Below are 27,126 nucleotides of genomic sequence, written 5' to 3'. Positions count from 1 at the left end.
TTATTTTTACTGTCTGGTTTAGAGGTAAAAGAAATGGCTTGATAATCATTTTTTTGATATTGGTAAATTTCTTTGCATTTCTATATCTCAGCTGAAAACCTGTTATGGACAAAACAGTGATTTAGTTTTATTTTAGTGATGGTGATCTGTTTACATAAGTATACAAAGACCTGAAATGATATTATTTTTATAAAACATATGACTTCAAAAGAAGAAAAATTTAAAAATCTACTTGCTATGTGACTAGAATAAACCAGTTTTTAATGCTTCTCTTTACTTCTGTTTTTATTAATAAATTAGTATTTTTACACTAATAAAGGATTGTTAAACTGTGTATAAATACTTTGCTTAGTTTTGTTTGTGCACATTTCAGATCAAAAATAGCTCTGGCATGCTGGTTGCTAGTGAGAAGTCCAAGTATACATTTCTTTTATCAAAGAAATGCGAACACTTTTTGCCAACTTCACCTGAATTATCAATGGTTTTCCGTGTATGTGCCTGTTAATAGGAAAGTAGAGTAGAGTAGTGATTCTTTGTTACCCTGCAGTCCTTGGCTGCTTTCTATCCACTAACAAATACTTGCGTTATAGATGGACAAAATCAATATTTTTCTGCAGTCACTTAAATATGTTCTGTACATGTTTGCACAACTACCTAATGCAATTAATTTTCAATACTATAAATATTTTCTAGATATTACTGTTTCTCTGGTGCTTCTTTAATACCAATAATTTAAAGCTTACTGTGAAACTTAAATGTGAGCAAGTAGGAGAGAAAATACGTAGATTTTAAAGCTGTTTTTGGTTAATAAGGAGCCTATCATAGTATGTATAGTAATATCAGATAATGAGTAGACTGTTTGGGATTACTTTTCTTTTTCTTTTTAATACATAGCCTAATTCAGGTGTATTTAAAACATGTCTGAGCTTGTACTGTAATAATCTCAGAGAAGGCTAATATTACTAGAATTATTTAGTGTCAACATGTTGTTCCTTTTAGGAATATCCAAAGGTAACAATTGGCATTTTCATTGAACAACCAACTCCTTTCCTACCTAAATTTTTAGACAGACTGTTGACTCTGGATTATCCAATGGAGCCACTTAGCATCTTCATTCATAATAACGTAAGTAGTGTCTATGTTTTGTGAGACGTTCTTAATTTTAAGAAATTGCAGGTGAATAAAAGATATATTCATGTCTTTATATAAATATACTTCAGAGGAAAAACAATCAAGACACTTTATTACATGGTAAAGAGCAATGGGAAAATATAAAGTAGTCCAATTTAATTGAAGGGGCAACAGTTTTAATTAAATTCTTTAATTTAATTTTTAAATTCTAAAATAGGTTGTGAAATTCAAAAGGTACTTTCTGGAACCTTAATTCAAGTGCCTAGAAATTCTCTCTCACTCTGCAAAACAAATTGCACGTTAAAGTGAATGCCTTTTGGAAAGGCACACGGTGACATAAAATAATAGTTGATCCTTAGTTGCTTGCCAAGCTTTAATGGTATTTTATTAGTGTTGGAGCTCATGCTGTATACCATAACAAGTCTATTGCATGAGGTGCCTGGGCTCAAAGTGAAAGAGTCTTGAACTTGCATCTATATTTCAGAAAGAAAGAGAGAAATACAGTTAAGTAGTTTTTTTTACTTTTAGAGTGCTGTCTGCTAAACATCAGAGACCTTGATTCTGAAAATACTTCTGCACTATTGACTTCAGGAGCGTTAAACATGAATGCAATGTATTGATGTACACACAGCTTTAAAATATTGGGAGTTTAAAGAGCTTGCTGGAAAAACATAAAAGTTCTGTTGCTTTTAATTGGGTGCTAGGGTCCTGTTGATCTCAGAGGGACTAAGAAAGCAGAATTTGGCCCTCAAAGTTAAAGCATACTTTTGGGAGGGAATTATAAAAAAAAATATATATATATATAGGTTATAAAGCAGTCAAGCTTTTAAAATGGTCACAGGAAACTTGTCATCCATTCTTTTTATGAAAAAAAAGCAAAAAGTACATTCTGAAGAGAGCTAAGGCATAGCTAAGGAAACTAGACATCAAGATAAATTAATGTAATTTCATTTTTGTGGGAGCAAATGTTGAATTTACAAATATTTGGCACATTTCTGGATATCTGAAATCCGTTTTACCAATGTGTGATGGTCACATGTCGTTGTGTACATGTGACCATCTGCATATCTGTCCTGTGCTTTCCATAATCACCCATTCTTGTCAGCCAGGGTACACAGGAGATGTCTCTGCCTCTGAGGCTTGGGTCAGCTCAGACTTCCTAACTACTATGTAAGCTGGGCAAGATTTCAGCTGTAGTCAGTCAGTTATGTCCTCCAGCTGGGACACAAGCATTGCTAAAGACCAAAGTGAGAGAGTTCTGGGCCAAGAATGAGTGTCTGAGCGCAAGATCAAAATACTGATCCTTCTGTGCAATTGATATAGTTCTAAGTTCTCACCCGGCAATCAGAAATGTCTGGGAAAAACCCCTGCTTCCACGTGAAGCCCCCTGCTCTCATCGAGACTATGGGTATAAGGGTTCATCTGTGCTAATCAAATTACAGGACTGTGGAATTGTGGAAAAGTTTATGAATCCTAAAATGCCAGAACTGTGGGAATAATATGGATTCTATTTTTGCCCCACATTGATTTGTTTTGCTAAATACTTCAGTAGAAGAGCTTACTTTGATAATTAAACATTTCCTGAAAATACTTGCCAGCATTCTAATTACTCCTTGTCAGAATACAGTTTGCATTTGGACATTAAGTTGCAGCTCTCCTTGTTCTCTTTCTGGCCCATGCGCCTTTCAGTCTTGATAGGTCAGTGGCCTGGCATCAATAGGCAGGATGTGCTCAGCCTCGTCAGCCTAGCCACATGGACATAGATGATGTGGTTTCATCAGACTCATAGTGAAGTGGGTCTAGAAACTAGGTCTTCTTCTTGAGCAAATATCTTTTGACTGCTAAGCTAATGGGCAAAAGGGGTCAAACAACCACATACAACCCAATTTACTTTGTATTGAGATCAGTACTGCTGTCATATAATTAAATGGTCCCAATAGACCCTTTGAGCAGCTGGATCACAATAGTATCTCTTTCCTCTTAGCTGTCAGGACTGAGATGAATCCTTACATAATGGAGCTGGGGAAGGCTACATTAATGCAACCTTTTGAGAAAATGGGGTATGATGCACATCCCCAAGTAAATAGGAGCTGCCTCTGGAGGCTCATAAAGCTGTTGATTGCAAGAGCGGGCAAGCTATATGCCTGGGTGGAATGGGCTAAGCAGAATGGGCAGAATGAGGTCTGAGACTTTGTTTGTTTTTATACTACATGTGGGTTAGTACAATTTCTATTTTACATTAATTTTCAGTTATGTTAACATGATTATAGGAGGTATATCATGAAAAGCACATCAAGAAATTTTGGGAGAAAGCCAAGAAACTTATCAGAAATATAAAAATTGTTGGACCTGAAGAAAATCTGAGTGAAGCAGAAGCCAGGAACATGGGGATGTAAGTTTTAATGTCCATATATCTTTTTAAAAGTGGGACAACATTAGTATTTAAATCTGAATATTATCTTCATTAGAATACAGCTAGACACTGAGAGGGTAGAGTTCATGAGCTAACCAGTTAGGCACAAAACAAAATCTTGAACTTTTTAATGACAGATATTCAATACATGTAGTAACTTGTTTTTGTAACATAAGCTGTTGTGCATTTGTGAAAGCATTTGGTTTTGGGTTCTGTTCAACTTAAATGGTGTGTCATTTAGACTTCAGAGGAAGGATTTTAAAAAGTACAGAGAGTAATGGATAATAACGTAGAAGTAGAACAGATGTTGTAAATTATTTATATGGTATATCTGGCAGGAACATGAAGATATTGCTAAAGCATCTGTGATGAATAAAATCTATCCAAAATATAACTTTAAGTGGGTTTTTAAAAAGACACTAGTACAACATAAAATTCATGTTAAACTTTCTTCTACAGTATATGATTTAGACATACATAAAGTAGACATACAAATGGATCAGAAATGTAGAAATTTGAATCTTTATCTGAGTAATATGTCCCTGTTGCCACACATGAGCTCAAAATATATAAAAATATAATATGTATACAAGTATACATAAATTCAGAATAGAACTTGAGATGGACATGCATGACAGAACTCTACAAATCAGCTCAATGTTATTGTGAACATCCACGTTTTATATGTGGCTGTAATTTAGATCCTGAGTTCTGATCCATCTCTTATACATTTAGTCTGTTCTATAATTACCGTATTTACCGAAATCCGAAATGACTGCCCTAAATAATTAGATTCTGAACTTGAAAAAAAACTACATTTCTTACACATTTCCGTGCATAGAATCTAATTACTGGGGGGTCATCTTAAATTTGTGTCTCACCACCACCACCACCACTACTTCATTTACTCTTTCTTCAGCATCACAGACTCTATCTTTACTCCAGCCTGGGGTATGGAGCATGTGCTTGCTCCAGTCCCAACCCCAGCCTGGCCCAGTAGCAATGGGGAACAAAGCCTGTGGCACAGGAGCAAGAGTAAGCAGAGTGTGAAGCAGGGGAAGTAGGTAGGCAGGAAGGGTGGCAGAGGCTGCAGGGTGGGGGCGGGGTCAAGACAGGGGAAGGAGATGAGGCCCCGAAGCTGTTGGGGTGAGAGGTCACAGGGCAGAGGCAGTGTAGGGGGCAGGCAGCATCTGACAGCCCTGGCCCCAATCCTGGGTCAGGGCCAGAGCTGCACCAGTTGTTTGCCCCTCTTCTGTCTCATGTGTGATCCCAAGATAAGGGGCTTTTTTCTGCCATGTTCAGCGGGGGGTGGGGTGGAACGACACTTATTTTAGAATCAAATAGATATAGTAGTCATAAAGGTACAGAGTTTGTCTGAGAGGTAGTTTTGGTATGAATTGTGCACACTGATTTTATTTTCAGAGCTTCCAACTGACATTGTAGAATTATGCTTGTAGAAACCCAGGGAATCGCTTGCAGAAAAGTCTGTGTTATCTTTCACCTTGGACACCTAGGCAAAGTCTGGTCTTTCAGTACTTTACTCAAAGGCCTTTGTTCACCTCAGGCAGGAAAAAGACTACTCTGAGAAGAGTTATCTTTCTTTTTCACTTCTGAGTCTTTTTGACTCTTAACTTTCAGGTCCACAAAGTTATCCTTTGGCATCTAGCTGTCACCATTTGCCTGAAAAAATTCTTAACATTTCAGCAGTGAAATGAGTGTAGACCTCCAGCTGACAGTCCCTTGTACCTTCTGAACTTATCAAACCTTCCCAATAGCATCCGTTTCATTTGGCACACTCCACCCTCTCTCACTGACACCACTGGGAGTGGCATCAATTGGATTGGCTGAAATTGCCTTTGTTAATATGTTAATCCTCTTAAGAAATTGTGGTGCAACAACCACCTCAATGCCATTGTTGGTGGTAACACATACATTGTGTATAGGAGCCTTGGATCTTCTGTGCATTTTAGAATCAGACTCTTCACTTCACTTCACCAGAAGGAATCTTAATTCTCATTCACAGGTTGCTCAGTTTTCTTGTATTCTTTGGCTGAAAAGTTATTTTGAAAGGGGTCACCAGCCATTTCTCTCCTAATCCAAATTCATCTTCTTCATAGGACAAAAGTACTTATGATGTTTATGGAACCTGCTTTTGAACCAATAGTTACCTGTTCTTTGCAACACTGATTTGCCAAGCAGCTTTCCTCATTACTGTAGCCTCTACCAGAATTAATAGCAGAGTGCTTCAAGCTCCCATGATATATTTCACCAGGAAAGGTGAAGAGAAATTAGATATGTTGGCTATATATAGAGCCCCTGCCTTTTACATGTACAAAGCAAAAGTCTTCAGAGGATTTTTTAGGTGGTTCATGGCCTATGCTAGCAGAATGAAAGATTAGATAGTCTCTTTGCACTGGATTTTTATACAGATTACCTTTTACATAAAGTCCTGTTGTGATACAGATGCTTCCAGACAAATTGACTGTCAAGTCCATTAATGACCAACTCTCTATAACTGTTTGTTGGAAACATTTAAGCTACAGATATTTTCCAGTTAGTAACAAAATTATCCATGCATGTTTTTACCTATTGTTTGTATTATGACAATGGCCTCTAGATTTGTTGTGAACTCGGAAAATATGTGCTGTAGTCACTGTTCAAGTAAACTTTGAAATTCCATTGTCAAGAGCAGTGCTGTGCACAGATCACTTGCAAGTGGAATATGTGTATGTGTATAATCTTGCAAATAAGATAAAATAGTTATTTTTATCTAGTTACGTAGTTCTCCTGTGACTTGGTAAGATTTGTTGTGCACACATGAATTCCATAACCTATCCTCCTCCTCTTTCTCTTTCTCTGCCAGAAACCAATGCTGCAAGCATTCTGGAGTGAAGGGACAGGGGAGTGAAGGGAATATTAGAGGCATGAAGACAGGCAGGGCACGTGCCTACCCCTACAGGGACTGTTTCTAGAAGTGCACTGCTCAGGTGCATTTGGGTGCACACACAGCTACAAGTGGGATATATGTGTGTATAATACATCTTGAAGAACAACAATTACAGAAGAGGTAAATGATTTATTTTAAAGTAAAAGTTGATACAGTACCACACTTTGTGAGGATACGAGATTTGATAGTGTATTTTGAAATGTTGTTTTAAGATTTCCAGTAGATACTATCATCCTACTCCTCATTTTAAGTCTTTTGATTTAGTCTAAAATTCGTTTGGAAATATCTGTAATCCTCAGAAGCTGAGACTTGATTCCCAGTTCATGTATTCCTTCTTCCAACAAAAGGCATTAATTTTTCCCTCATTATGTAAACAGAATGCCATGCAGTTGAGTGTGGCTTTTCTGGTGTTTGCATGTGTTAAAATGTTCACATACACATGCATATAGGTACTTTTCTCCTCCATAGTTGAATACCATAATTGAAAAATTTTGTACTGCTTTACTTTATGTGAAAACCTAAAAGATCTTTTGCTGCTTGTTCTTTCTAGTCCTGTTTTTTATTATACAAATGGAAAAAGGAAGTCCTGTTTTCAGGAGTAAGCTATTATTGTATTATAGCTTACTTGAATTGTAATAATCTACTTGAATTCTAAGTAGAAGATCTCATTTGAAAAGCTTAGAACTATCTGCCCTGTCTCATGAAGCTTACAGTAGCATAACATAACAGCAAACAGAGCATCACACAAAAGCCTCTAGGACTATCTTTCCAGGCCAGTGATTGTAAAGAATTTCAGTGGGTGGTTAGGCAGCTAGCTATATCTGACTATAAATCAGGCATTCACCAGCTAATTAAAAATAGCAGAAACAAAACATGCAGTAGGCATGTTTATGTCAGTGTTGTGCAGCATTCTTTCAATCTTTGGAACTACAAGCCAATTTAGAAATTCTGCCAGTCTTTGTTTAAAAAATGCTGACCATTTAATGTACATTTGTAGTTCCCAGTGTCTTAGTTTTGAACATATTTTAGTTAATCTGCTTTCTATTAAAATCCATTTCATTTTTAGGTATGTAAATATTAGTTAGGTAAATGTCAGGATTCCATATCAATGGCTCATACTAACTTCTATATCAAAATACTTTTTTTTCAGAAATAAACCCTTTTAAAAAAAATACCATCTAAAATCTACACCAAAACATTATGTAGTAAATTTACCTTCTGCCTGTCTTGAAAGTGCATGAAGAATATTGTGGTAAAAGGTGCTTGGGACTCAAAGATAGAGACAGGGTGAGGTGGGGGATGAATTAATAAAAAACAAAACAAAACAAAAACAAGGAAAGGAAAGATTGTATAGCATTAATATCAGAGTATTTTTTCTATGCATGAACATCTCTGAACTTAATTATGTTTTTCATTTTAAATCAAAATACAGCAATACAAAAATACCCCCCAAAAACTGAAACCAGTAAGCAAACAATCCCCCCTCCAACCTCCCCACCCCCCCATCTGCAAAGGAACATGATATTTCTTAGTTGTATTTTTCTTTTCCATAACTTAAGTAGGAACTGGACTGAATTCCCTCTTGTATGTTAGTGATAATAAATTTACCAACTATTATGGATTTGTTAGAATTAAAAACTCTAGAGACAAAATTAAAAATTCAGGAGATAATCTTAGATGTTTCACTTAATTGTAGGATTATTTCCTCTTACAGCTTGTCTTCTGATATTTTCCTTCTTTTTCTAATTATTTGCATATGCATTAATAATGGAGCTTGTTGCAATTCTTTTTAACAATGAGTGTTCATTAAATATTGAATTCTCAAAACCTTTAGAAGTAATATGCATGTTTTAATGAACATGATATGGGAAGTATTTCAATCTCTCCTTTTGAAATTGTTTTACAATGAGATGTTTATTGGGCCAGTGTCAGAGAGACTGACACTGTTATCCAGTGGTTAGGGCGCTCACTCTGGAGGTGGCATGAGTAGTAGAGCTAAGACTTGAACCTCTGACTTCTGCATCCCATATGAGTACCATGACTCGGGCTTAGTTTTATCTCAGTGTGGACCTGGAACAGTTAGGACATTTCCTCAATTTTGCAGTTTTGCAATGAGAAATATTTCCTAACTCAGCTATAATTAGAAGCTTTGGGACGTAGTAGTAAAGTAGCTACAATAGCTTTGTATCTCAGGCTTCATTGTATAAATAAGTATTAGCCCTTTATCCTGTCATGTGGTTAGATATATCTCACTCTGCAGGGAAGAGGGTGGGAGGATAAATGCTTGGATGGCCATTCTGAGTGACTCAAATATATTTCTAGTGATATTCAGAAAATGTAAAATACAGTTCTAGAAAACAACCATCCATGGTTGGAAATGTAGGTTAGTAATTTAAGAAGGAGCTTCTTTCAGCTCCAACTAAGTGGGAGTTTTATTAAACTGTGTGATGTAATGTTTAACTGGCATTAACTAGCCATTAGTACTGATTCTTCATCTTTGTGTTAAGCAGGAGAAAGGTAAATACTATGGTATGCCTGTAGATACCCTTTCTTTGAGGTATTTGTTGAACCACAGTATTTATTCCGAGAAGACTGGGTGTTATGCTCTGGGTATAATGTCATATATTCCAGGCTTGATTTCTGTTTCCAAAATATGAAAAAGAGAAAATGAAAGATTGGATCAATTTAAAATAGGAATCATGCCTACTGCCATAAGAACATAAAACTTGAAGTGACCACCTAGGCAATAAGTCGTCCCCCAAGACTGGAGGCAATCATGTAATTTAAAATGACATGACATTTAAAATGGTTTATTGTTAGATGAAACTGACTAGATTATATGTCTCTTTCTAACAAGGTAGGCTACTTCTCACTGACGGTGTATTTCAAGCTTCAGCTTTCTCATCAGAAGGTTTCAAACACAAAAAGTAGTGACATTTTCCCTATTTTTTTTTCCTTTCTTAGTTATGCCAGTATTTTCACAAGTAGAGTTAAATAATAATTTAACCCTAAATTTATTGTAAAGCGGTATTTAAGAACATAAAAATGCCATATTGAGTTAGACCAATGGTCCATTCAGCCCAGTATCTTGTCTCCAATAGTGGCAAAAGTGGATGCTATGCAGGAAGAGCATTGAACTGGGTATCTCTCAAGTGATCTAACTCCAATCCCACCAGGAGATTATATTTCACACTTTTCACTGACAATTTAGTCTTTTCATACTGAGTACTCTTTCCATTATGGCTTTAAAACATTTTTTTGAATTTATGTACTAAAAATAGAATTTTCTTTACAATTTCTGTGCTACTAAAATACATCTTTGTGAATGTGCCAAAGCAGGGGAAATTGTAAGCTAAAATGCATAGGCACTTATTGTTAGAAGTGCCTCACACCTCTGTTAAGCAGTGCACTTGTCACTTTTTATTCTTTGTTTGTACTTGAATAGCTATAAGAATGTGATCTGGTCATGTCATCCTAGAATATTCATGTTCCTGTAAACTAGGATATTATGTCTTGGTACAATATTCCAAAGCAGGAGCCTATTAAGGATTATTTATATTTCCTAGGGAAAGCAACTTGGCTACATTGAAAGCCTCAAGGAAGGAAACATTAATTTCTGTCTTAGAACCAGGTTCACTTTATTACTATTGAGAATTTTTATAACTCTGTTATATATAATCCAAAACTAGGGTATTTTCTGGAGAATTCTGTATAATGGTATTTGTGTATGCATAGACAAAATCAATACTGCATATAAAATCACATCCAAAAGGCATGACTTGTTCACAGAAACTGAAAAAAATCACAATTAAAAGTGAAGCTCTAACCCAGTGATCCAGTCTTTGATTCTATCATGTGAGGAAAAAGAAAGAACAGGGAAAAAATGATCCTGAATTTGCTGCCCATATATTGATGTGTTTCTTTTGTTGGTTCATGTTGAAGCATTTAATATATTTATAACAATTTATTACAATTTAATTCCTAAGTTTAAAGTAATAATATTCTTAAACAGATCATTAAACACTGAGTGTCTGTTAAGTTGGAAACTTTTTTCTTTGTGGCTAGATTAACGTGCATAAAAAAAATAGAATGGCTTAATACTTAAACACATTCAGCTAATCTTAAAGAATGCTCTTTATTTTCTAACAATGGAAAAAGTTGAAGTGCAACATTTAATTTTAAATGAGTTAAGTAATATTCCAGTTTCGCCTCTCCAAAAATAAATCTAAAGCTATTTGTTTTAGATTTTTTTCCAAAAGTATATCATTAAAAGCAGTCTATATTTGATTATTTTAAAGATATTGTGCTATTTTGCAGAGCTTTTTAGAATAGGTAGAACTGCTTGTGTAGTGGATAGGACTCATTGTAGGTGCTTAGAAGCCCTAGATTCCATGTTCAGCTCTGCCACAGCCCTGCATGGTGACTAGGGTCAAGTCCTTCCTACTTCAGTTTTGCTATCTGTAAAATGTGTGTGTGGGGGGGAATTATATCAGTCCCCTTTTTAAAAAAGTTCTTTGGGATTTGCTGATGATCAGCACTATATAATATCTTGTGGTGGTGTTATCATAATGATAAAATCAAGGATGAATTTTTATTGTGAGTTATGAAGCTTTGGACAGATCAGTTTAATAGAAAAGGAATCCTAAAAAGAATTATTTTGTTGACTGTATTGCAACAAAGGACCAAGATAAAGTCTGTTAGGATCAGCTAAGGGACTTGTATGGAAGGAATTATTGGAAGTACAGGATCATCATTCACGTATTGATATAAACACGTAGGACAATCATATGAAGGAAAATTGGCAGCAAAAGAGGTGTTAGTTGAGTAATAGCCTGTGTTTTGATCTGGGGATGTCAAGCATGGTTTTGTTTTCAAATATGTTCTTTAATTTATTCCTCATTGCAGTGGTATTATCTTTCATATTAAGTCAGGACTTTAACAGTCCAGTTCAAATTACAATTGAATGAAATTGAAGGACTAGGATACTCTTAAGTCGGTACCAAAGGATTTTGAGATACCAATTTGAACACAAGAAGATAAGATAATTTATCAAGGTTTTTGTACCTTTTTGTTTATGAGATATATCATGGGCTGACTTGAGTGTTAAATTGAGTAGACTAAACGCAAATTGATGGGTCCCCTTGTGACTCTGTATTGGAAGAAATATCAGTAGTCATCTCCACTTTTGACCTGTATAGTCTGTTATATTCATATTTCATTCTCTTTTGATATGACAGAGATGTGTTGCCTTTTTTGAAAAATCTATTGCTAATTTCCTCAGATATCAATCGAAAGCAATTCAGTGTTGATAAATGTAGCGTTTAAAGGCCTTTTATAGAAAGAAAGGATTGAGTAACTTTAAATCTATTAATTTAAAATGGAATCTATTCCCGGAACAAAAAAGTTGGCGTGATAAATATAAGCTATGCTGGCAAGTATACAAAATAAAAAATTATGGACTTAATATTGACATGGGATTTATGACTCATTACATTCTGCCTGACATCTGATACACCAGATTACCTGCCTCAAGCTGACTACTTGCATTCCTTCACACGCTTCCCTCCCTCCCCTCACCCCCCAACACCCTTCTATCTCTACCCATTGTCTTCCAAACTGCAATTCATTTGCATTTTCACAGACTACTTGTTATACTTTAACTTCTTTTCTACCTTGGAGAGCACATAACAGTAGCAGAGTCTACTAATGCCTGAAGAACAGTGTTTGTGCCCAAAAGCTTGCAAAAAACTTTTTTCCAACTATTTAGTTGGTATAATAAAAGATATTGCATCTATCCGAAGAACCTTGCCTGTGTATGTCTGCAGAACAACATGGCTGCAACTAACAATTACTTTTCAGCTTAGGATCATAGGACAGTAGGGCTGGAAGGGACCTCTACAAGTTACATTGTCTAGCCCCTTGCTCAGGCCAGAATCATTGCTGATTGACTGATCCCAGCCAAGTGTCTTCTCTTGAAAATTTCCAAGGATGGAGATTCCATAATTTCTCTAGCTCCTTTTCCATAAGCTGAACATACCTAACTCCTTCAACTTTTTCTTGTGCGACTTACCTTCCAGGCCCCTTTATCATTTTTGTTGCCGGCTTCTGGAACCTCTCTTAATTCTCCAAATCCTTTTTAAAATATGAAGCCCAAGACTGCAGGGTATATGGTAGAAGAGGCCTGACCAGTGCTGAGTAAAGAGGCACTATCGCCTCCTGTGACTTGTATCTAATGCTTCTGTTGATCAGTCCCAAAATCACATTCACCTTTTATGCAGCTGTATCACACTGCAGACTTGAATAGAATCTGTGATTTATCAAGACTCTCAGATCCTTCCCTTTAGTGCTGCCACCCACCCATCTGTCACCCATTGTGTAGCTCTTTTCCTGATTATTCTTCCTAAGGTGTAGCACTTTGTCAATATTGAACTTCATGCTGCTAGTTCCAAACTAGTTTTCTAATCTGTCAAGATCTGTCTGAATTTCACTCCAGTCCCACAGTGTTTGTGGTCCTTCTCAGTTTCATGTTGCTTGTGAATTTGCTCAGGAAGCTTTATGTGCTAGCATCCAGTTCATTAATATACATGTTGAATAGCACTGGGCCGAAGACAGACCCCTGTGGGACTTCACTTGAAGCTTTCTGCCATTCTGACCTGGATATTATTTTTGCCCTTTCCTCGTCGTGCCTATTGAGTCAGTTGCCTATCTGCCTTATAGTAGTTTTGTTCAGCCCAAGTTTTTCTAATATGTTTGTAGAATCATAGAAAGGGTTGGGAGGGACTTCAAGAGTTCATGTAGTCCAGCCCTCTGCTCAAAGCAGGACCTACTTTAACTATATCATTCCAGCCAAGACTTTGTCTAGCTAGGTTTTAAAAACCTCCAAGGATGGAGATTCCACAAACCGCGGGTAACCTTTTATAGTGTTTTACTACTTTCCTATGAGAGTTTTTTCCTAATATCTAAGCTAAACTTCCCTTGCTGTAACTTGAGATCACTGCTTCTTGCTGTTATCTGCCACCACTGAGAACAGTATAGCTCCAATGTCTTTGAAAATACCCTTCAGATAGTTAAAGGCTATTGCAAAATCTCCTCTCACTCATCTCTTTTCCAGATTAAATAAGCTCAGTTCCCTCAGCTTCTCATAAGTCATGTGCCCTAGCCCGCTAACCATTTTTGTTGCCCTCTGCTGGACTCTCCATTTTGTCCATATCCTTCCTGTAGTGAGGGGCCCGAAATTGGACACAATACTCCAGATGTGGCCTCTACAGTGCTGAACAGAGGCAAAGAATCATTTCCCTCACTCTGCTGGCAGTACTACTACTAACGTAGCTCAGTATGCTGTTCGCCGCCTTGGCAACAAGGGGACGCTGTTGACTCATATTCAGTGTATTGGACTCTCCATTTTGTCCACATCCTTCGTGTAAAAAGGTGCCCAAAATTGGACACAGTACTCCAGGTCCACTGTTCCTCCAGGTCCTTTTCTGCAGAGCTGCTGCTTAGCCAATACATCCCCAGCCTGTACTGGTACATGGGATTGTTGTGTCTTAAGTGCAAGACTTTTTGCACTTGTCTTTCTTGAACCTCCCTAGGCTTTCTTTCCATCCAGTCCTCCAGTTTGTTTAGTTCTCTCTGAATCCTAGCCCTACTCTTAAACATATCTATTACTCCCCTCAGCTTAGCATCATACACAGACTTGCTGAGAGTGCACTCTATTGCATCTTTGAGCTCACTAATGAAGATATTGAACAAAATTAGCCCCAGGACTCCACTTGATACCAGCTGCCAGCTAGACATCAAGCCATTGATTACTACCCTTTGAGCCTGACAGTTCAGCCAGGTTTCTGTCCACCTTAAAGTCCACTGATCTAACCTAAGCTACCTTAGCACGCTTGCAAGAATGTTGTGGGTGACCTTACCAAAAGCCTTGCTAAAATCATGGTATATCACATTCACTGTTCTCCCTGCATCCACAAAGCCAGTCATCTTGTCATAGAAGGCAATCAGGTTGGTCACCTGTGACTTGCCCTTGGTGAATCCATGTTGACTATTCCTAATCACCTTTTTCTCCTTCAAGTGCTTAGAAATAGATTCCTTGAGAACCTGCTCCATGATTTTTCTGGGGACTGAGGTGAGGCTGATCGGTCTGACCAGATCCTGTTTCTTCTCTTTCTTGAAGATGGAACTATATTTGCTCTTTTCCAATTGTCTAGGATCTCTCCCGAGTGCCATGAGTTTTCAGAGATAATTGCCAGTGGCTCTGCAATCACATCAGCCAACTTCTTTAGCACCCTAGGATGCATCACATCTGGCCCTATGGACTTCTTCACATCCAGCTTTTCTAAATGGTCCCTAACCTGTTCTTTCACTACTCTTGGCTGCTCGCCTTTTCCCCAAACTGTGTGTTGCCAGGTGCAGTAGTCTGGGAGCTGACATTGCCTGTCAAGACTGAGATAAAAAAGACATTATTTCAGCCTTCCCCTGTCAGTAGGTTGCCCCACCTATTTAGTAAGGTACCCATGCTTTCCCTGATCTTTCTCTTGTTGCTGGCATACTTGTAGAAACTGTTCTTGTTACCCTTCATGTACCTTGCTTGCTGCAACTCCAATTGCACTTTGGCCTTCCTGATTTCATCCTTCCATACTCAGGCAATACTCTTATGCTTCTCTCTAGTCATTTGTGCAAGTTTCCACTTCTTTTAAGCTTCCTTTTTGTGTTTTAGCTCACTTGGTTTGCTAAACCAAGAGCTAGTCGTCTGCCATACTTGCTAGTCTTATGCATTGGGATGGTTCATTTCTGCACCTGCCATAAGGCTTTTTTAAAGTACAACTAGCTCTCCTGGACTCCTTTCCCCTTCAGACTAGCCTCCCAGGGGATCCTGCCCATCAGTTTCTTGAGGGAGTCAAAGTCTGCTTTTTTGAAGTCTAGGGTCTGTACTCAGCTGTTCTCCTTACTTACTTTTGCCAGGATCCTTAACTCTATTATATTGTGGTCACTGCTGTCCAAGTTACCACCCACTGTTACATTGCCCACTATTTCTTTCCTATTTGTGAACAGCGGCATGGCTTGTACTCTCTCATGCTTGGGTCAAGAAGTTATCCCCAACACTCTCCAAAAACTTCCTGGATTGCCTGCATACTGCTGTATTGCCCTCCCAGCAGATGTCACTGAAGTACCCCATGAGAACCAAGGCCTGTGATCAAGAAGCTTCTGCTAGCTGTTTGGAGAAAGCCTCATTCACCTCATCTTCCTGGTCTAGTGATCTATATCAAATACCCACCATTATATCACTGTTGTTGCTCTCCCCTCTGACCCTAACCCGTAGACTCTCAACAGGCCTGTCTCCAGTTTCAGGCTGGAACTCTGAGCAATCGTACATAAAAAGCAACTCCTTTTCTCCCTTGCCTGTCCTTCCTGTACAGTTTGAGAAAGTTATGCTGGGACCTTTCTCAAGCATTACTGAAGTCCAGATGCACTATATTCACAGCATTCCCTTCATCTAACCGAGTAGTTATTTTGTCAAAGAAGAAGATCAACTTTTTGGATGTTATTTTGTTCTTAGTAAATCCATGTTAGTTACTTTACAATCAGCCTTTCCTCTTCCACATGATTGCAAATGGATTGCTGGATAGCTTCCTAGGTATTGAGGTGAGGCTAAGTGGTCTGTAGTTTCCAGGATCCCCTTTTTTTGGCTTTTTTAAAGAGGGGCATCATGTTGGGCCTTTTCTCTTTCTTTGATACCTTGCTTGTCTCCCATGACTTCTCCCACAACTTAACAGTGGACCCACAGCATCCTTGGTCTTTCTTTTCTGGCCAACATACTAATATACCCTCATAGGTTGGATCCAGACATGCAGGCACATGTGGCTTTGGCACTGCAAACCTCTTTGATTGCCATGAACCACATGAGTTGCACATTGAATGCACAGTGCTGCTGATTTGCAACATCAGGACAAAATTTACTACCAGAATTTCCTGATAGCAAAGAAAAAACCTGGAAAAAAGCAGTGAAAACTATGTGAAAGTGGTGGGCACCAAGACAGACTCAGAGACAGGGGAGTAGGCAACCCTCTGTGTGCTGCAGAGCCCCTGCACTGAGGCATGCTGCACCCCAGCCAGCCTAGCTAGGGTGCAGTGCATCTCAGTGCGGGGGTCCACAGTGGAGCTCCTATGCTGAGGCACATGGAGACAGGGAAGCAATTCAGCCCAGGGCTTCCTGCTACCCTGTCTTGAGGCACCCTGTGCCTCAGCCAGCCAAGGAGTGGCTAGCTGGGGTGCAAGGTGCCTCAGCTAGCCACTCCTTGGCTGCCTCAGTGCACCCTGGGGCACAGGGTGCCTCAGTATGAGGGCTCAACAGTGCATGGAGATTGGGGGGAGGCAGCCCCGGGTTGCCTGCCCCCCACTCCCCTCATCTCCATGTGCTGTTCCCTGGCTGGCCAGGGTGCAGGGTGTCTCAATTCAGGGGGTGGCTAGCCCCTCCTGTGGCACCTTGTACTGCAGCCAGCATCTCTCTTTCCCTCCCCTTCCCCGCCCCCCCCCCCATGCAACACATAGAGCAGTGGGACAAAGTGTCCTGCTGCAAAGCGCGCAGGCAGGGGCATGCAGCGTGGCACAAATTTGTGCCGCTATTTGTGCGGCTGCAAAAGCATGCCCCTGGTCATGTAGACCTGGCCTTATTGTCTTTAACCTCCTGTGCCAAGTACAGCTCTTTCTTTTTCCTTGCCTTTCTGATTTTGTCCCTGCAGGTTCTTGCTATTTTTTGTTAAGCTTCCTTAGTGGCCTGGCCATTTTCTCACTGCCTGTGTGTTTCTTTTTTTGCATTTAAGGCATCCTAGATGCTTCTTGTGCAGCTACATTGGTCTCTTGCTTTTCTTATACTTTCATCATTTCAGTAGTTTCTTGTTTGGCTTCCAATACTGTACCTTTTAGAAGCTCACAGCCATCCTGGGTGTCAACTTCCTTTAATCTGTCTTCCCATGGCAATATGCCTATTAATTCCTTGTCTGAAGTGAAATCCACCTTCTGGAAATTTAGCTCTATTGTCTTAGTGTGTTGTGGGCCTCATGTTCTTTCTGTCTCAGGATCTGGAATTGTCATATTGTGATTGCTTCCTTTCAAGTTGGCCATCACCTCCGCATCCTCCACCAGTTTTTCCCTATTGGTCAGGACAGGATCCAGTATAATTGATCGCTTAGTTGTTTCCTCAGCCTTCTGGAACAGAGAGTTGTCTTCCACACAAGTTGGGAATTGGCTCGACATTTTGTTTGGCTATATTATTCTTCCAGCTGATGTCCGGAAAACTGAAGTGTCCCATCAGGTGCACAACCCATGACTTTTGGATATATTTATCACCTTGAAGAATGCCTTGTCCACTTGCTCTTCCTGACTTAGTAGCCTATAATAAATCCCCACCATTAGATCAGTACTGTATCTTTCACCTTTCATCTTCACCCAAATGCATTCTGCTCTACTCTTTTCCTCCTGAACCGAACCCCAAATGTATGCATTTTTGATATACCAGGTGACACCACCACTTTTTCTCCCAAGTTTAACCCTTGATCTTGACATTCCAGTCACAAGAGCTGTCCCATGAAGTCTCTGTAATGCCAGTCGGGTCATAGTTATTTTCACAGGCTGTGGCTTCTAGCTCATCTTGTTATCTTTGTATACATACACTGGAAACATTTTGTGTTTTGATTTGCATGCTTCCTCTTTGCACCACTTGCTGTCCTGTGACTCCCTGGTCATTTCCCAGAGTTGAGCAGCTGCTGCTTCTGTTCTTGTCCCTTCAAGATTGTTGTTCTGGATTTGAAAATGGTTACAAATCCCCTTCAGTCTTCTCTTGTCTTCTCCAGACTAAAGAACCCTGGCTCTTTTTAGCTTGTCTGAGGCACCTAATCATTTTTGCTGGTCTGTGCTGGACTATTTTGAAAACATCCATATCCTTCTGGAAGTGCAGGGCCCGAAAGTGGCCACATTACAACAGGTAAGACTGCACCAGTGATGAATAGAGTGGAAGAATTACTTCCCTTGATTTGTAAGTGACACTCCTGTTACTACAACCCAGTATGCTGCTGGGTTTTTTGCAATAAGAGCACACTGTTCAGCTTACGTAACCCCTCAGGTCCTTTTCTTCAGTACTTCAGCCTAGCCAGTTATTGCCTCAGTATAGCAATCCATCCTTGGTGAATGACATATCCTACTTTCTCTAAGAGAAGCAAATTTCTGTTTGTATAATTCGCCACTGTTCTGCTGCTTTTTTTATTGAACTGTGTTCATGTATGCTTGTATTTAGCCCTGTGAGTTCTAAGTAAAAAAAAAAAAAAAGTTACATTTATCATCTTATACATATATTGTACTATAATGTGTAATGTGTTGTTTAAATTCAAGTTTCCTTTTCCACAATGCACAAAGTACAATTCCCTTCTTTCTTGGAATCAGAAGCATAACTGATGGGATGGATGTTGTCCAAACTCACAAATTACATTTGTAGCATCTGTAAAAGGGAAGGGGGAACTGCTGCTAGGAAGCATACAGGTCAGCACCCCTCCCCCCACCGCCCTGCAACAACTCACCAAAACTCCCTAAGTGGATGGGATGGGACTGAGCTGTCGGTGGGTGGGGAGCAGAATCTGAGAGCAGGGCAGCTGGGGCCAGGGCTGAGATCTCAGGGTTGGATTGTGGGGCCATGAAAGCACAGGGCAGACCTGTGATCCACTCCCCATGCCCCTGCAATGGAGACTGGTTCCATAGGCAGGAGTGTGCGGGGAGCAGATCACAGCTCAGCCCCAGGCCCTGGCCCCATGCTGTCATGGTCCAATGATCCCGGGGTGTCCATGGAGACCACCCAGGACCCGTATAGGCAGGGTGTGCAGTCAGGTGGATGGGATGGGGCCATGGGTGGGTGCAGAGCAGCATCCAACTCCCAGCCGCTGCTGCCTGCCCACCTGTGGCCCCATCCCATCCTCCTGGCCGTGTGCCCTGCCCGTGTTGGTCTGGGGCGGGTCTCCATGGAGACTCTGCCTACCTACTCCCTTATGTGTGTGTCCCGGTCCCCCCACCCCCCATTCAGTGCCTGCTTTAGATGGTCACATGTAGTACCCGTCTCAGACCAGTCAAAGCAAGTACCACTTGTGCCTTCCATCCCAGGCTGACCAGAGCAAACACCACAGGTGCTGGGTTTGGGGGTGGGATCCAAGGGCCCAATCCAGCCAGCTGGACTGACCCCACACTATTCATCCCATGGCGTTCATCTGCCTGCGGGACCAGATGAGTTTGACACCCCTGCTTTAAATGATTAGCTGGTTTAAATGGATCTGTATTTAAAGTTCCATTTTTTTTTTTCCTCTTTTTTCCTATTCATTATTTCAAATAACATCTTTCTGTAAGGGTATTTACCATTCCAATTCTGTATGGCCAGAGTTCATGGGTGAAATGTATTCTCATGTACATGCAGGTTCACCCACAGTAACTTATGTTCATTAGCAGAGAAGCCAATATTTTGAAGAGTGACTGCCTAAACTTAAGAACCCAAATGAAAGTAGCCTGAATTTTTCACAGATGTTGGGCACTTTCAATTTATAGTGAACTTAGAGTTGGCAGTTGCTTGACATTTTAACCAAAAGTAATGATTTCAGGAACTCAAATTGGCAAATTATGTCTACTTGAATTGGGTATTATTAACTTTTGTATTTCCTAGTGGAGGGAATATTTGTTTTTATAACTGGCCACATTAAGAAATTTGATTTATAACAAAAGATTAAAAAGTTACTTATTTTCTAGTACTTCAAACTTCTTTAAACTAAACAGGTCTAGTATTTTTATTGTGCTCATTTTAGAAGCTTTTGGAAATATGATATATTAAGCAAATATATATACGAGTAGATTGGTTTTCTCTCCCTTCCCATCCCCAAATAAACTCTTCTTGTGATGAATTTACAATAGATTAACAGCTACTCTTTCTCTTTTTTAGGGACCTCTGTCGCCAGGATAAAATGTGTGACTACTATTTCAGCATAGATGCTGATGTTGTACTAATGAACCCGAAGACTTTAAAAATACTGATAGAGCAAAACAGGTACGGTTTATCTCCTTATGTTCCAGATTAAAGCGTTTCATTGTTTTCCTAAGTAGAAAGGACCCTCCAGGATTCTATTTATACTTTTCCCCCTTTTTTTGGCATTACGTTATTGGTTAAAAACAAAACAAAACGAAAAGGTCAACAGAAAAGCATCAACAGGGTCTCAGCATTTTCCTCTGCTTGGCAGGGTGGGCAGGGAAGGGAGGGTGTGGATAATATGGTTGTGAACTGTCTACTGCCTTTACCTTCCAAACTGAGTAGATGTTCACATAGGATGGAGCTCTTGTACGCACTTCAGCCTGTGTGAAAGTATGTTATCAGGAGACTGCTAAGCCAACAATAACTTTTAACTGTGAAACTAATCTTGACTTCTGCTTTTAGAATAATAGAATCATAGAAAATGAGGGTTGGAAGGGACCTCAGGAGGACATCTAGTCCAACCCCCTTCTCAAGGCAGGACCACTCCCAACTAGATCATCCCAGCCAAAGCTTTGTCTAGCCAGGTCTTAAAAACCTCCAAAGATGGAGCTTCCACCACTGCTCTGGGTAACCTGTTCCAGTGTTTTACTACCCTCCTAGTGAGAAAATTCTTCTTAATATCCAACCTAAACTTCCTTTGCTGCAACTTGAGACCATTGCTCCTTGTTCTGTCATCTGCCACCACTAAGAACAGTCTAGCTCCATCCTCTTTCAAACCCCCCTTCACGTAGTTGAAGGCTGCTATTAAATCTCTTCTCAGTCTCTATTTCTCTAGACTAAATAAGCCCAGTTCCCTTGGTCTTTCCTCATAAGTCATGTCCCCCCAGCCCCCTCACCCTTTTTGTTGCCCTCTGCTGGACCCTCTTTACAGAAATCCCTTTTCCCATTGAGATCTGTAGGAAAGAAAATCCAGTCTAAATATTGGTTACTAGAGCCTTTTGTAGGAGCCCCCTTGAGTGTGTGAAATCAAAAAATAAAACAATAATAATTTCAAAATTTTTCTGCAGCTCTTTGTTGATATAAAATGGCAGAGAATAATAAATTTTATATACCATCTGGCATAACTATATCTGCTTGGTAACACTCTAAAAAACATCATCTATAAGAAGCTCGAGAGCTAAGATTTTATAGTACATCGTGAATAGAAGAACTTATGCAGTTTTCTTTGTACAGTTGACAAATTTCAAACATTCTAAAGACAGCTAAGTGGCAAAATTGCTTTCTTTTAATTGAACTAAGGTTTGAAATAAGAAACAAATTGTTAAAAGTTGTAAATGTGCAAAAATGTTCTTGTATGAAAGGAGTGATAGATTGTGCAATGCAAAAAACCCAGCCTTTGTAAAACAGAGTTACTAGCTGACAGAATTTAAATAGAAAATTGATTTGTTCTCTTCTATAGCCTTAGTCCCCTTCTTGACTTTCTTCTAAACTTCCATTCTGTTGTTTTTTCCATCTAAAACTATTCCCATAATTCATCATTTTTCTAGCCTCTCTTACAAAAATCTTTGGTAAGCATACTTAATGAACAACCTGTATTGTCATAATGTACTTTCTATAGACATTATTTTCCCTGTGTCTAAAAACTGAAAACGTGATGATTTATAGGGAACATTGACTAAGTGGTTTAATTCTTCTGTTTTGGTTTTTGGTCTTGGGTGACGAAGGTTTAAAAATGACAGCTAAGGGGATTTTTCTCCTCTATCTCAACTGTAAAACTGCTGTTTCAAAGTTTGATGGTCCTTAGAGTGTTATCATCTCACAAAGGAAAAGTAACAACGGCCAACAATATGGATGCAGCAAACTTAATTCGGATGTTATCTTCCAGCTGTTTTAATGCCAAATTGTCAAGCTCATTTTTATGACCCTTTTTTCCTTTTTTGCAGGAAGATAATTGCTCCACTTGTAACTCGTCATGGGAAGTTATGGTCCAACTTTTGGGGTGCACTAAGCCCTGATGGTTATTATGCGCGATCAGAAGATTATGTGGATATTGTCCATGGAAATAGAGTGTAAGTTATCTTAAGTCAATCACAAAAGTCAGATATATCTAATATACTTTCCTTGCTTCATAAATGTAAATATTTTCCCTCTGAATACATAATTACTGAACTGTTACCATTGGCTATATTGAGTTTCTCCAATAACACGGAATAACTTTTTTCCACTTTTTTAATGGTGGACTCTGTATAAGAGTTTTAGAAAATAGACAGTATTTATACAGCTAAAACCCATGTTTTTAATACAGTGGACTCTATATAAGGGACTTAATACAGTTTGTTTATATGATTATTTCTGGTCAGAGTAGGAAAATATACTGTTAGCAGAAACTGAAGGATTTGTAGTTTTTGTTTGTCATTGTCAGTTTCTACAAAGAGCAATTTCAGTGTCATTTTCATTTGGATCTCTTCTGAGGATTATTTTGTTTCATGGGTGATTTTGAACAATATCCTTTTTTGTTACAATATTATTCAGTATATATTGTGCCTTTTACATGTGTATCTTGGCTTAAAGCCAGAGCAGTTGTAAAATATTTTTATTTCACACAAAGTAAATTTACCACAAAAGTTTTATATATTTCAAAATATTTTGAACCCAATCTCCATATGTCCCAATACCCTTTTACATTGACCTGACAGTGCAAGAAGGCTTTTCTGATAAAAGTGGTCTATTCTGTTGGTTCTATTTATTTTTATCCAGATCAGTTGTATAGTGGTGTTATTTCTTCTGTAATATTTGCTACGAAGTATAGATTGAAGAATTGATATATGGATAGGAGAACAGAGTGAACTTTTTTCTCTTAGAGAACTGGATCTGGGAAACAGGAAATCTGCAAAGCAGTATATTGTACTAGTACGATAGAGATACCTATTTCTGTTGCCCTGGTTTACATAAATGCCAGCTGCAGTCAATGGGTATTAGTGTAAAGAGGTTAATTCAGCTGTAGGAAACTAGAATAGACTATTTTAACTAATATGAAATGTTTCACCTTTTTATGCTTCTGGCAGCATAACCTAATATTACAAACAATATAAAGGAATTTGATTGATAGCCTTGACCTGCTCTGAAAATAGACAGTATTTATACAGCTAAAATCCATGTTAGAGAATTTGGCCTTGTTTTCTTCATGATGATACCTCATCACAATTGAATTACTGACTTTATATAGGGTGTGGTTCCTTCAAGTCCAGCTGTAGTTCTTCAGATATCTTGGGAACTTTTTCACCATGGTTGCCTTGAATTTTGTTTGGATTAGCCAATAAAAAACAAAATACTGATTTTGATTTTTATTTTTATTTTATCCTTTAAAAAATAAAATAAAAATTGTTGCTTTCCTTGTCTTTAAATGATCTTCTTTGATTTTTTTATTTTACAGAGGGATATGGAATATTCCATATGTGGCTAATATATACTTAATTAAAGGACAAACTCTCAGGTCAGAGATGAGAGAGAGAAATTATTTTGTTCGTGATAAGCTGGATCCTGATATGGCGCTCTGCAGGAATGTCAGGGAAATGGTAAGGTCTGTGTGTAATGGCTTGCTTTTAAAAGGATTTCTTGAAGGCTTTTTTGTGCATCATGCAATACTTGATTTACTAAAGCTTTAATTGTTATATTTCCTATTAAAAGTACTAGCCAATTTTTGTGGGAAGTTAACAGATTTATCGTGTATTTCTGCATATTATTGAATAGTTCACTGGGCCACATGATGATACTTATTTAAGTATACTTAACAGTTATATATACATTAAATCATCATGTTTGTTGCGACAGTTGTATATTCTAAAAGATACCTCATCAGCCCTCCTGTTATATTTATAATTTATATATTTATATATAACACTATTGTATATAATCTAAATATATGATTAATAACTACATAAGAACCATTTATACACACAATTTAGAACCTCTGACAAAGTTAAGGGAAACACCGTGTTTGCATATTTAAACAACAGCACTTTATATTTGATGACTGAAGATGTAAATACAAAAATTGTAAGTCATTTTCAGAATGTGAATAGTTTTATTGAAGTACAGAAATGATGTGTGTATTCTCCCTAGACCAGGGTGGTCAACCTTCAGCCTGCAGGCGAGATCTGGGTCCTGGTGTTGTGTCATCTGGCCTGTGAGCTCTTCTCAGGTCTGGAAATCTGGCGGCAACAGTGCCACCACTCGCCTTCTTTGGCCAAAATTTCTGGACCTGTGGAGGGCCCTGGGTACCCAATCCCAGTGTGCACAGCTGGGTGGGGGCAGCACCAGGGCCCAATCCTAGCATACAGGAGTAGGGGGAGGGGGTGGCACTGGGTTCTAGGGCCCAACTTGGGCATGCAGGGATGGAAGGGGATCAGGCCCTGTGAGGCTTTATCCTGGCTTGCAGGACTTGAACAGGACCCTCCAGCCCACGAGGCCAAAACCTTGAGCATCGCTGCTCTAGACAAATTCAAATTTTACTAAGATTTACTCTATGTGCTGTTTTCCATGCTAAGTTTTCAGTGATATAAGAAGATTTATATGCATTACAAGGGTATAAATATGTAAAATCCATATTTGTACTGATATTTACACTAGTTTCAGAGCAGAAACAAGTAAGAGCTAAACCAGAGTTATTTCCAGACACTATAGCATTGAAAAATAATTTGCTGAATTGAACAAGAAAAGTTGGCAAGTATTCATTTTTTATTCCCTCTGCAGTAAGGCATGATTTTGTTTGTCTGTCTTGGTTCTGCAGAATGGCCCAATCAACATTCTTTTGTTTTCAGCCCTTTCAGTGCCCATTATTGTAAACTATGCTTCTGACATGCTTGTGTTTTGAACTAATTTGACTCTGGCTTGTTGCAGAATTGCCTTCTCTCATTCTCTTTCTCAGCCTGTGCTATAGGATGGTGTGGTATGTGCTTGTTTTTGTATTGCAGAAGCTAAATGAAGAGGCTGGTGAATACAGCTTTAACATGTACATGATGAGCTTTGCTTGGTGTTGCATGCTGTCCATAAAGGCTTTTTCAGAATATCAGCTTTAGACCAAAAGGGCTGCTATTTATTTAATTTAAATAGGAAACCTAATACATAATCTGACCAAGAGAAAGAGACCATGCAATGGTCAACTGATGTGATACTTCTCCTTCATTTTAGACTTTACAAAGGGAAAAAGACTCCCCTTCTTCGGAAACATTCCATATGCTCAGACCCCCAAAGGTGTTGCTTTATTTATTTTATTAATTATTCTTACATACAGTACTATTCTACCAGAGGAACATCTTTCTCCTCTGTCCATTTATCTTACTATCACATTGCTTTATCATTCTCTTCAATATTCAAATTCAAATTTTCAAAAATGGCTTATGACTTTGGGTGTCTAACTCAAGATAGCTTTCCAGAGTGAGTTCTCTTAGGGCTAGGAAGCAGATGAGCTGTGCAGTGTGTATGTCACAACATGCCTGATCCACCTGATCCACTTCACTGATTGAAACACCCAGAATACACAATTTGTCCTGTCCTTGATGGTGCAGAACAAGGAGTGATGTGATCTACCTACTTTCCCTGTTCAACAAGACTTGTCCCATGAGGTGGCAGGGGGGTTGGTCTGGCAGAGAGGAGAACCCCATGGTTGCCACTTAAAGAGGCATGCTGAGATTCCCTGGGAGATTTGCCTTTCTGTAATTGAGGAAAGTGGGAAGGTGCTCTGGGGGTCAGAGAACAACCAGAGCAGCCACCCAGGGTGGCTGGAGAGTAGGAGCAGCTCAGGGAGAGCTGATAGCTGCCACAGAGCTAATAGATGTCTGATTCAGTAAGGAGGCAGAGTCTATTGCACCATTTTCACCACTAATATTCCTTGGGTGTGGCGCAACAAAAGGAAGTGATGTGTATTCGCCTGCTGTTTGTACTAAAACCTTTTATGGCAGCACAAGAGACATGTCAGGTGACATCTGTTTCTGTTAGTGCTTCTTAAAATCAGGTTGCTTTATAAATGGCTCATATTTTGCACCCAAAATTGACTCAACCAAAATCAGCAATCACTTTTGAAGAGTTTAAGCTAGTGTATTTCAAATAATGGCTGTCTCAATGAAATGGGAAAAAAAAAGGTTTCAGGAAGTGAGAAACCATGGTGTGGTATGACACTGTGACCAGTGGACATCCTTTAAAAATTCTTTATTGTCCTCCATGCACGCTACCCGTTTTAAATGCATTTTCCCATTGTAAGTAAGAGGGAAAGCTCTGAAATCTGAAAATACTTTCAAGTGTCCCTCCCCTTCATACAGGTTGATTTTTGTGTTTCTCTAGACTATGCTGGTGTAGTACAAAAATAAAAATGGTGCAAGATGATAGTGACTTGGGCCTGGTGCATTTTTATTATATAGGGAATTATTGAAACAAGTTGTTTTAGAACCCCCCATCTTCCCCCCACTCCTTTGCAGCTACTTGATAAGGGTCAAGAAATGAGCACATGTTGAACTCATTTGTTAGCTTGCTGGCAATTTAACAGTTTTTTCAGACCTTAATATAAGATACTAAATATGAGAAAACGAGTGAGAAGGACTTGCTGTATAATAATGCAGACCTAATATATAGAAAAGCTTATAA

The 27,126-nt window shown here is 38.9% G+C and overlaps 1 protein-coding gene across 2 annotated transcripts in view; it reads left to right on the top strand.

Moving 5' to 3' along the window:
• PLOD2 (procollagen-lysine,2-oxoglutarate 5-dioxygenase 2) overlaps positions 1-27,126 on the top strand; it is a 97,138-nt gene that overhangs the window by 59,263 nt on the left and 10,749 nt on the right. Inside the window, exons 9-14 of one of the 2 annotated variants that reach the window (XM_090051192.1) lie at positions 1,000-1,125; positions 3,402-3,523; positions 20,461-20,565; positions 22,431-22,556; positions 23,921-24,062; positions 25,678-25,740. In XM_090051192.1, the coding sequence (XP_089907318.1) occupies positions 1,000-1,125; positions 3,402-3,523; positions 20,461-20,565; positions 22,431-22,556; positions 23,921-24,062; positions 25,678-25,740 (684 nt within the window). The remainder of the gene's footprint in view (positions 1-999; positions 1,126-3,401; positions 3,524-20,460; positions 20,566-22,430; positions 22,557-23,920; positions 24,063-25,677; positions 25,741-27,126) is intronic. The other variant, XM_090051194.1, reaches the window with a different exon arrangement.

The sequence above is a fragment of the Crocodylus siamensis genome, chromosome 6 (genome assembly GCF_052110815.1).
Source record: "Crocodylus siamensis isolate JL-2025a chromosome 6, ASM5211081v1, whole genome shotgun sequence".
Classification (NCBI taxonomy): Eukaryota; Metazoa; Chordata; order Crocodylia; family Crocodylidae; genus Crocodylus; species Crocodylus siamensis.
This window is presented reverse-complemented; position numbering and strand designations above follow the sequence as displayed.